A 12,152-nucleotide genomic window follows, 5' to 3' on the forward strand; every position below is an offset into this window, starting at 1 on the left:
CTAATGTTGTTCTGAAATGACACCAGTAGGATATGTAGGTGTTAGTCCGAAGTGCATTCTAGGCTTTGATAAGGTGAATATGAACTGTTTTTCTTTTCCACAGCCCGCATACAAATATTTTCTCATAAGGTAAATCTCCTTTCTTTGGTGAAGTTGGGAGGTTATTTGTTAATCTCATTAGGTAGAAATTGTTTATGCAGATCATATTTTTCACTATAATTACAGGCTAGCATTTTTAATCCGTATCATTATTTATTTATTTCAGGCACATATGGTGCACTCTGGTCATGATGCCAATGTTTTTGGCTCTTAATAAAGAGGTTTTTTAGGCACTTCTGATTTTCTGTTTGGTTCTTATCTCTTCAGCTTAAATTTTCTGCGATTCTAAAGATACATTTATTATCTATTCAGTTGAATGAGGAAGCTGCTTCCTTGGACTGGACCAAGTCAAGAGGTCATGTGCTGAGGGGCCGAAGAATCTTTTTTCCGGGAGCCAGACGAGCGCTGATGTTGCCGGTCACCTGCAACTTGGCTAGCAATTGTCCTTGTGTTGTTAGAGCAACTCCAATGAGGCGACCCATTTCGTCCGCCCGCGTCCGTTTGGGTCGGCACGGACAAAAGTGGCGGCCCAACGCACCGACCCAAACTCAAATCGTGTCAGTCTGGCGTCCGTGCCGACCCATTTCCGTCCCAAAATTGCGCCTGGAGTATGTCGGCGCGAACGCGAAGCGGACGCGCCGCACGTCTCCTCGTCGTCCGCCGCGTCCCCACATGGCGGCCACCCAACCGCCACCGGTCGTCTTATTTATGATGACCGCCGACAGCGGGCCCACGCGTCAGCCAGTGGAAGCGTCCTTTTTTTAACCACGCGTGCGGCGGGGTCGGCCTCATCCACTTCTCCAGTCCACATCTGGCCCCCACCACTCCCTTTGTTTCCTCGCCGGCGACCGCAAACCCTAGCGCGTCCATGGGCCTCCTCGGCAGCAGCAATGACAAGGGCAAGGGCAAGGGCACCCCCGGTGCCTCGTCCTCCCGTGCTTCCCTTTCCCCTCCTCCGCCGGCGGCGATGTGTTTCCGCCCTAGTCGTCGGCACCTGCACATCCCGGTGCACCAAGCGCGGTGGCACTAGGAGTACAGGCAGCCACTGTCGTACCCCGATGTCACGCTGTCGCACAGTTGGCATCTGGATCCGCAGCGGATCCCGGTGCCGGCTGTTCCGCGTACCAAGCGGGCGCACGACGATGAGGTGCGCAGGCACCATGTGCAGCTCACGCCGGAGCAGCGTCGGTTGCCAGAGTACGCCACCGACTCCCCTAACTGAGAGGCGTGGTTCGCCCGCGAACACGAGGAGCAACGGCGCTCAGGTGTCGACGCCGTCCCTCGCCGTTCCCATCGCCGCCACCGCAGGTAGAGCCGGAGGACATGGAGGCGGAGGCGGAGTATCAAGCCGTCCTCGAGGAGGCCCTACAGCACGCGCTGGAGGCTAGCCTCCTCGAGGAGGACGCGCACTGGGATGGGCTAGAGCAAGCCCTTGCCCTGTCGGCGGCAGGGGACTCCGTCCACACCCCGCTCTTCATGCCGCCACCGCCACTGTCGCCGCCCATCCAGCCAAGCCGGAGCCGGAGCCGACGCGTAAGCGCTCCCTGCCTCAACCCACTTGGCCGGAGGAGGACTACTCATGGACGGGCCAATACCGCGAGTGGATGAGCGTGCCTTCCGTCCACTTCGCCGCGACGCCGCAGGAGGAGGTGGCCCACCTCGAGCGATGGAAGGAGCACTGGCTACGCCAGGAGCAGGCCGACGGCGAGGAGCAGATGCGCTACGAGGCCATGCTCCAACGCGATGCGGAGGCGCTCCGGCTCGAGGAGGAGGAGGAGGAGCGTGCACGGCTGGCCGCAATGCCGCTGCCCCAGTAGACGCCGGAGGAGGCTGCCCTGGCAGCGTACCAGGCTTCGTTCGGGTGGGCTGGCCCTGTTCCGGTCTTCATCGACCTCACCGACGACGGCGGCATCGATGGAAAGGGCAAGAGCAAGGCCGACGACATCTAGGGTAGCGTGCGGGATGGCAGCAGGCGGGCGCAGACTTTTATTTAATGTTCTATTTAATGTTTATTAGATGTAGGTGGCCTTTGGCCGGTGTTTGATCAGCCACTTTTATGTTTAATTACGTTTATTATGTTTACTAGTAAACATGCTGATTTTTTATTACTAATAATTAGTAATGACGTAATTACGATAGTGGAAAAGGTTAGCCAAAATCTGAAAAATAGAAAGGACGCAAGGGAAAACAGCGTCCACAGCTGGACGCTATTGTGAAGAACGTCCGGTTTGGACGCCAATACAAACAACGTCCAGCAAATGGTTTGGTCTGCACCCTAAATAGATTAAACCGAGTCGTTTTCCTCTAATAGACGGATGTTATGTCTCCATTAAACCCTAGTACGCATGGATTCGTCGCTCCTCAACGTCGCCATGTGCTAACCAGCCTCCAACACTCACATCTCTAATCATCACGGCATCTCTATCTCTCTTGTTCCCCGCTCACGGTTAAGATCCTCCAATCTATCTCGTGGTTGGCGCATATGATTTGGGGTAAGGTCGTCTTGCACTCTGTTGGTTTCAATCATTGTTTAATTGACGCATGTGATTTGTTGAAATTTGGACACAAAACCATATGATGACTTAGTATTCTGGGAAAATTCCATTGAGCTTAGCGCCAAGGAGGAGTGACATAGCTTGAAAGGATTACAACCCATGTCTGGCATGTTACAAAGCAGAACCATGAACTGTTTTTGTGAGCAAAAAGAAAGAAACATCTAGTCAGTTACACTTCTAGGTCGGTGCAGATTGGCCATAGCATATCACCATATGATCCATTCTAATTTACTACTTGTGAGAACTCCTTGACCGAAAACTGGGAGCTTGACTTGCATCTTGTGTTGTCCGTCCTCCATCTCCTATGGCTTCTTCAACCTTGAGATATGTTGTAAAACCTCTCCCAGAGTAATTCCACTCATTAAATACATCGGAGTTGCTTTCCTTTGGGGACTCGGTGGGTGAGCCAATATCTGACACCTCATCATCAGATGGGATATCTTCGATATTCAGCGGCAATCTAGCCTCAGTGAGCATGCTTCATAGCCTAGGCTCCATGTTCAGATCCATCAGGTTTCCTACACAAGACCTCAATATAGATCTTCCTATCTTCTTGCATCCAGTAGTAGTAGCACATTTGATCCCCCATGCAGCATTCTTTATCTCACGTAGGCTCTACAAGAGACAATACAAATTTTCAAATCATGTGATTGTTAATGTGTTGCAAAGAAATAATTAAAATCTTGCTCACACTTACAATGTGAGCCAATGGCGGGCCGCTAGGCATGTAGCCGGTTCATTCGATGCTATCTCGAGGATATGTGATAGGTTCATTTAGGCCTCCTAAGCATTGAGAGTCAAATAATATTGTGTACATACCATTTTGCTGGAACCAATGTCTATACTCAGGTAAACTAGCTACATCAAAGTGAATGTCCTCTGGCCACACTGTTGCTTCAACACGATTGTATTCTTGAACATAATTCGCATGGACTAACTCCCAATTATTCGATTTTCCTGCAGAATGCTTAATTTTTCGAAGTCTCCGAACCTCTGCCTCGCCACGTGGAAGAGAAGGTGGAATGGGTTGTCTTAATCCAAATTGTCCGCATCACCTTATGTGGATAGTGGAACTCCACAATCCAAAAATGCATGAGCAGTACTCTAGCAAACCACCAATAAGAATCTTGATGAACTTCGAAAGGCATCTGCTCTAGAAGATCATCATATGGTTGCCAATCAACTACACCTTCTCGAATCAAATCAATTTGATTTCGATAATATTCAGTACCTATATATTTGATTGCAAGTTACTAAAATTGTTTGTCATACCACAAATGATGTGTAACAAATTTGGTGAGAAGAATACAAACCAGCATTGTGAGGGACATCAAACGCATGTGCAGCACACCACTTTGCTCCAAAAACAGGGTTATAATCCAAGTGTACTTCGTGTTCATCTTCTTCTTCATCAGGTTCATCTCCTTCTTTGGGCTTCTCAAAAATAACTTTAGGGCGACCAAGTGGCAAACGGGACCAAGACCATAACTATAGCGGCAATAAAGGCCCTAAAATTTCTAGTCTCCCCTTCTTAGCACCCATGCTCAATTGTCTATACAGACACAGCAAGAGCAGCTGCTCTCCAATTATACTCTGTTTGTTGTCCTAAATCCTGCATAAATTGGAGATACATGGTTGGGCACTCCATCTCCAGATGTATCAGTAAAGACTATGGAGCCAAGGATATCTGAACAAGTGCTCGAGCATGCCAATGAATCTCCCTATCCACTCGAGTATCCGGCAACACATGGAAGCGTTCCCGCAGTTTACCCAAATTTAGAGAGTATTGTGAATTCCTAACAACAATATTATCATCGCCTTTTCGCCTTTTTTGTTTCATGTGTTGTTCATCCACAGGAATCCCAAACAACCTCTCAACTAATTCTGACCATTGTGCATCAGCTTTGCCAACAAGTGGTTTACCCTGGATAGGCAACCCCCACCAACAACTGACATCTTGCAACGTAATAGTCATTTCTCCTACAGGTAGGTGAAAACTATTTGTCTCGGGCCGCCAACGCTCCACCAATGCCGATATCAAGTATTTGCCGACATTGATTTTCCTCATCTTAGCAATCTGATAAAAACCAAGGTTATCTAAAGCTGATGTACATAGAGGATCAAATGGGATGCCAACACGGTGACACCGTACATTCAAGCAAATGTTAGGCTGCATCAATACACACAAAAATTAGTTTCTTATTATCATTAAGCTCACTCAGAGTCTTAACAAATGGATGCTATATACTGTACATTAATAAGAACGACTTGTTCATGACCTTACTATGAACGTCCTACCATAGCACGGAAAGCACTGACAAATTTGCCAGAATCAATTAGTCCTACTTGTATACAGTGTCATTCCCAACCGTATTATCTCTGTCATAGGCAGCTAAGCTGCATCAACAAAAATTAGTCTTTATTTAACCACTAAGTCTAACAAATGACATGCGAAATCACTCACATTTTCCCAAGTTTTGGATATTTTGTGCTGGCTGTGAGGCACCCATAGCAAATCACTGAAACATCCATTTCTATCCATTTCAAAACCCTGTTACAGCATAAAAGGAGCGAGTAAATGTTGAGGTAAAATATCAAAGCAATCATTTGAATTTATTCTTCACAATCTACACTGATAAATAAAGGTCAAACAATCTAATGTTTTCAGCTATGCCTAGGCAGTAAGTGAAATTAGTAAAGCTACAACAAGATGCAATCAATGGTTTGGGCGATGTACAGAGAAGCAATGGAGAGAAGAGAGAGGGACGACCACCTTCGACCGACTTGCTGATGTAGCCGCGGCGGCGCCCTCAACCCACCACTTTGGCCGTGAGGAGGTTGGGGGTAGCCGTGAGGGTGTGGTCATAGGGGATGAGCCGGCGGTTGGGGAGGTCGTGAGGATGTCGGCAGCGACGCCGAGGCTGAGGCGGTCCGTGGGAAGGTGGGCGGCGGGGATCAGTCGGAGGCCAGGGCCGGCCGTGGTAGGCAGGGAGATGGAGGTGGGAGATGGGGACGAGATGGGTGTGGAGGCCAGGGCCGGCCGTGGCAGGCAGGTAGATGGATGTGGGAGATGGAGAGACCAGATGGGTGCGGCGGCCGCCAGTCAAACCAGATAATGGATGCTAGCAAAAACAGCGACCACACTAGGACGTTGTTAGCATCTGCGTCCAGGTCGGGACGCTCTTGTCCATAGCGTCCTTACTATTTTTAAAATTTGCATGTATCCTTTATTACTTTCGTAATTATGGAAATATTAATTACTATTTATAAAACAATCAGGTAAACATGCCCGTGCGTTGCAACGGCATAACAAAAAGCACCCAATCCCAACGCACATGTCCACGCTCTTTATTTCAATGTGTCACCCCATCTATGTCACCACTTATCCTCCCCCGGTCGAGATCTCCTCTGTGTCTCTTAAGTGTGACTCCGGCATCTGGACTACTTCCCTCTGCTGTTCTTCAGTAGTGTCCCTTCCCTCGCTGCTGGCCCTATCCCCCCTTTTTCCGTGCCCTCCGCCCCCTCGCCTGAGTGTCTTCTCTCGCCTCTCTCTTTATCGCCTACTCGCTCCTCGACCTCTCCTGTTCGGTCCATCTTCCTCTCGTCCCTTCCCTCCCTAACAAAAGTCTCCTTCCCCCCGCTCGTCTCGCCTCCCCCTTTCTGAAGAATGTTTATGCAATGCTATGTAATGCACAATATTGCGGTTTGTGGAGTCACTTTACATTAAGACAGGTAAAGTTTATTTTGAATCCCCAGAGGGAAATGCACTGCCGTATTATGTAACATGCGCCGAATTCCTATGGAATCTTCGCCCGATTACCCACACAAAAAAGATTATGGTATGTCAGAAGTATGGAGTCCCAGTATGCGTTCAAGATCAAAGGTACAAGACTACCAAATCTATATGGTACAAAGGATAGGGATGTGATAAAGAGGATAGAATAATATAGTAAAAAAATTGAAAAGATATTGTAAAAATAAACAAGAAAATAATAATATATGACAAATACAAATAAATAAAAAATAATATATAATAAGAGAGCCGATAGAGACTAAAAGAGACTATATAAGTAAAAAATCATGAATAGAAGAATACGAAATGAAATATGAGAAATAAAAAATAAAATAAGAAACTGCTCGTTCTTTTTTTACCCTGCGATTTTCGACCTAACGCGGCGAACCATGCGCGATTGTCTCACTTTATTTCCTATGGCTACTTCGTCATTTCCCCGTTGGGATCACTCCGTGAATCATGCGACTCAGGTGCAAGAACAAAGATAACGAATACGAGTAAAATAGATAGACGAAATCACTGTAAAGTGATTAGAACAAGATAGAATATAAAACAAGATCTATTATCTTTTTCTCTGTCCCATATGTGACTAATTTACTAATATACGGATATTATTTCATTCCATATCAGTATATTAGTAAATTAGTCACATATACACTGTTTGTCGAACCAATTCCAATAATATCTATAGACATGCATATCTCTGCAATAAAAGGAACACACACACATACAATGGAAGTGTCTCAAGGGCCAAACTGTTCTGGAAACTATCATAGCAGAAATCATATTTTTCTAAATCTGGACTAAAAGGGGATGCGCGCACACTTATCTTGGCTTGATCAGCTGAACAATCAGATCTTACTACTCGACATTGGTATTGTTTGATGCTTCCATCGAATATCAGGCAATTTGTGATTCACCATTGCCCTAGGGACTCGACATCCCAGCTATCTTGCTCTGGCAGCTTACTGGTAGCAGACGAAAATACTTGGATGCCTGATCTGGAAGTTGTTCCAAATTTGTACAGCTCCCTAGGTGGACTCATAGAAGGTTGAACAATGTTTTATTAATCAGTTATAGCATCCGTAAACTTCAAAGAAAATGCATAAACAAAATCTACCTCATTAGGTGCATCCTTTTATGATTCGTGGCAGTTAGGTGAACACAGACACTAGTAGAAAACGGAGCTTCAGCGCCGGTTCGTAAGGGCCTTTAGTGCCGGTTCCATAACCCGACAATTTTGTCATTTGAAAAATTGGTCTAAACCCTAAACCCGAGACTTAAAACGTCGGAAACTCTATGCTAAACAGTAAAAACTAAGGGTTTAAACCATAAAATCTAACCCTAAACTCTGAAATCAAAACCCTAGCACTAAACGCTAAAAACGTCTAAAAAACATCTAAAACGCCCAAAAACTCTATTTTCCCTTTGGAATTTTATGATTTTAAAAAATTGTCGAAACAGAAAACACGGTTCAAGAAACAGTATGGGTTGCTAATAGGGATCAGCCCATCACCAACCCCAGCATCAACCAAACACGGTTCAAGATATCAAGTGATGGCAATCTTGCCATCGTAAACCATGCCGCCAACAATGAATCCATTGTTTGCTCCTCTCACATTGTAAATAATAGGACACACATCAACACAAACAACACTAGTGTCGCTGTTCTCTTGAACAGTGGAAACCTTGCCTTCAAAGAGAGCCCGTCATCTGACCTAACGGTCTGGCAGAGCTTCGACTACCCAACAGATGTTATACTTCCTGGTGCAAAGTTTGGTCGGGACAAGGTCACTGGTTTCAGTCACCAGGCCATCTCAAAGAAGAGCCTGATTGACCCGGGTCTTGGCTCATACTATTATGAACTAGAACAAACCAAGGGGCTCGTCCTCAAGCGCCACAACCCCTCGGTAGAATATTGGCTTTATGCATCCTCCACAAAATCATCGTTGAATCTTGTACCAATGCTCAAGGCAGTGCTAGATATGGATCCTCGCACCAAAGGTTTGATAAATGCAACATATGTTGATAACAACCAAGAGGAGTACTACATGTACATATCGCTTGATGAGTCGTCTTCCTTTTTTATCTTACTGGATATCTCTGGTCAGATAAAGCTTAATCTTTGGTCACAAGCTAAACAATCTTGGCAAACCATATATGCCATACCCGATGATCCCTGCATTCCTCCTGCTACTTGTGGACCTTACACGGTCTGCAATGGCAATGCACATCCATCATGTGACTGTATGAAGAGCTTCTCTCAGAAGTCACCGCAGGATTGGGAATTTGAGGACAGAACAGAAGGATGCATCAGAAATAGACCATTGCATTGCACTAGTGACAGAAACATCACAAGTTCAACGGACATGTTCCATCCCATTTCTCAAGTTACATTGCCCTACAACCCGCAGAGCACAGTCGTTGCTTCTACTCAGAGCAAATGTGAAGAAGCTTGTCTCAGTTCCTGCTCCTGCACTGCTTATTCCTATAACAATAGCAGATGCTATGTCTGGAATGGGGAATTGCTTAGTGTAAATCTTAACAACGGCATTACTATCACTTCTAAAGATGTTCTTTATCTCCGTCTTTCTGCCAAAGATTTCTTGCCAAGTTTGAGAAAAAACAAAAGAAAACCAAACGTTGGAGTTGTTATTGCCACAAGCATTACTGGGTTTGGGTTACTCATTCTCCTGTTCTTGTTACTGAATTGGAGGAACAAATTCATGTGGTGTGGTTTGCTGCCATTATACTATGACAATCAAGGTAGTGTTGGCGGGATTATAGCCTTCAAATATACTGATTTAGTTCGTGCTACTAAAAACTTCTATGAAAAGTTAGGTGTTGGAAGTTTTGGTTCTGTATACAAGGGGGTGTTAAGTGACTCGAAGACTATTGTAGCAGTGAAAAGGCTTGATGGTGCCCGTCAAGGAGAGAAGCAATTCAGGGCTGAGGTGAGCTTAGTTGGACTTATCCAACACATAAACCTAGTCAAATTGATAGGTTTTTGCTGCGAAGGTGATCACAGATTACTTGTGTATGAGCACATGTTAAATGGGTCTCTTGATGGTCATCTATTTAAGAAGAGCAATGCAAATGTTGTGGCCCTGAATTGGAACATCAGATGTCAGATAGCCCTAGGAGTTGCTAGAGGATTGTGCTACCTGCATCAGGGTTGTCGTGAGTGCATCATACACTGCGATATTAAGCCGGAGAACATACTTCTGGATGAATCATTTGTTCCTAAAATCGCAGACTTTGGGTTGGCTGCGTTTATGGGAAGGGATTTTAGCCGAGTTATGACTACATTCAGAGGGACTGCTGGTTATCTTGCCCCAGAGTGGCTTACCGGAGTTGCAATCACACCAAAAATTGATGTTTATGGCTTTGGCATGGTACTTTTGGAAATCATATCAGGAAGGAGGAATTCCCCAATAGAAATACCATACAACACTAGAAGCAGCAGCACCAGGTACCAGAATGTTGAGGAGTATTTCCCTGTGCAAGCCATCAGCAAGCTTCATGGTGGAGATGTCAAGAGTTTGGTGGATCCATGGTTGGATGGTGACTTCAATTTGGAAGAGGCTGAGAGGATTTGCAAAGTTGCATGCTGGTGCATCCAAGATAATGAGTTTGATCGGCCGACTATGGGTGAAGTGGTCCGGATTCTCGAGGGTCTACAGGAGATTAATATGCCCCCAATGCTGAGACTACTTGCAGCTCTAACAGAACAGTTTGGTGCTGTAACTTCAGTGTAATATTAATAATTCATAGGGTGCTTCACATACGATCGATGTTATTCATCTTTGTTTCAGCAACTTCTCTTTAAAATTGTAATCTGGAGTGGAAGGAATAAAGGAAGAAGGCAAGCTTCATACGATCGATGTTATTCATCTTTGTTTCAGCAACTTCTCTTTAAAATTGTAATCTGGAGTGGAAGGAATAAAGGAAGAAGGCAAGCTTCATACGATCGATGTTATTCATCTTTGTTTCAGCAACTTCTCTTTAAAATTGTAATCTGGAGTGGAAGGAATAAAGGAAGAAGGCAAGCTTCATACGATCGATGTTATTCATCTTTGTTTCAGCAACTTCTCTTTAAAATTGTAATCTGGAGTGGAAGGAATAAAGGAAGAAGGCAAGCTTCATACGATCGATGTTATTCATCTTTGTTTCAGCAACTTCTCTTTAAAATTGTAATCTGGAGTGGAAGGAATAAAGGAAGAAGGCAAGCTTTCAGTTGCGAAACCATCTGTTATTTAGGTTTTTGTGTTCTGAGTTCGTGCTACTAACAACTTCTCAGAAAAGCGTCGCTGAGTGATGTGTTGAGCATTATGAAGTTGTTGATTTTCTTTCTTCTCCCACAAAAAGGTTTGTTTTTTACTTGCTGCTCTCGTTTTTTTTCATATTTCCTGTTCTAACAATAGTGGCAGCCTGTTCTATGGGTGCTCTGCTTTTGTTGGTGTATAGATAATGTAATTAGAGGAATCCTTAGGGTCTAAAATGTAAATTGTACAAACAAATATAAATCAGAATACAGAGAAGGGATCGGGGAGGAACGATCCAGAATTTCTCCAAATGCTCTTCACGCTCCCTCCAATCCCTAGCTCAAATCCCTCGAATCTCAGACGATTTTTAACATGGCATCGGAGCAGGTTTTGTCAGGACCCCGATTCCAAGTCACATCGATCTAGCCGGTAACACCTCATATCACTTTGCAGCCTCACGCACGGTATTCCCACGGGTGTCGCCTTACCATGGCCCGGGACCACTTGCGCCTTTTGGCTCACGTATATGATAGTGTCGCTAGCATCCATATGACAGAGAACCCGGGCCGACATGGCTAGTCGTGAACCCAAAGCGGCACTAACCTATGGGGACAGGCATACATGATTCACATCGAGCGTGTCGGTCAACAGCGTGTGAATCCGGGCTGTAGCACTGGGCTAGCAGGACTCCGGGAACCCGGGCTGTAGCAGGCTAGGCAGGACTCCGGATGTCACTGCGTGACATTTCCCCGAAGGGACAGACACAGGAACGAAGTGTAACACATGCCGGCCAGTCAAGTGTCCTGAGGAGTAGTGCTGGGCTAACAGGACTCTGGTGAACCGGGCTGTAGCGGACTACTATGGCTCATGGAAGCACTAGACTACATTTCCCCATAAGAGAGGCTGCCAAGGATAAACAAATAGATTGTCGGATCCCACACATACCAAGCATTTCAATCATACACACAATATGCTCGATATGTGTAAATACAACATGGCATCACAACATAACTCTACGACTCAAGTATTTATTCACTAGGCTCCGAGGAGCGTGATATTACAAACATGGGTCTCATGACCCAACAATCACAGCATACAAGTCAAAACACAAGCGGAAGCTTAACATGTCTGGGTACAGACATCTACAAATGAAAAAGGCTAAGAAGCCTGACTATCTACTAGATCCTGCCGAGGGCACAAGATCGTAGCTGACGTATCAAGCTAAACGTCGAAGTCCACGTGGATCTACTAGCGAGACTGAAATCTCTCTGCAAAACATAAATTAAGCAAACGTGAGTACAAAGGTACTCAGCAAGACTTACATCAGAACTAAACTACATATGCATCGGTATCAACAAGGGGGGGTGGTGGAGTTTAACTGCAGCAAGCCAGCTTTGACTCAGTGGCTAACCTGAACTACGATTGCAAGCAACTCTTTTG

General features: G+C 45.4%; 1 protein-coding gene across 1 annotated transcript; it reads left to right on the plus strand.

Moving 5' to 3' along the window:
• Positions 1–5,554: 5,554 nt before the first annotated feature.
• Positions 5,555–10,312, plus strand: LOC125532551 (G-type lectin S-receptor-like serine/threonine-protein kinase At2g19130). The gene is made up of 2 exons (XM_048696578.1): positions 5,555–5,741; positions 7,912–10,312. The coding sequence occupies exons 1-2, from the start codon at positions 5,555–5,557 to the stop codon at positions 10,203–10,205; spliced, it is 2,481 nt and encodes an 826-aa protein (XP_048552535.1). The 3' UTR covers positions 10,206–10,312.
• Positions 10,313–12,152: the final 1,840 nt, after the last annotated feature.

This window comes from Triticum urartu, chromosome 1 (assembly GCF_003073215.2).
Source record: "Triticum urartu cultivar G1812 chromosome 1, Tu2.1, whole genome shotgun sequence".
In the NCBI taxonomy this organism is placed as follows: Eukaryota; Viridiplantae; Streptophyta; class Magnoliopsida; order Poales; family Poaceae; genus Triticum; species Triticum urartu.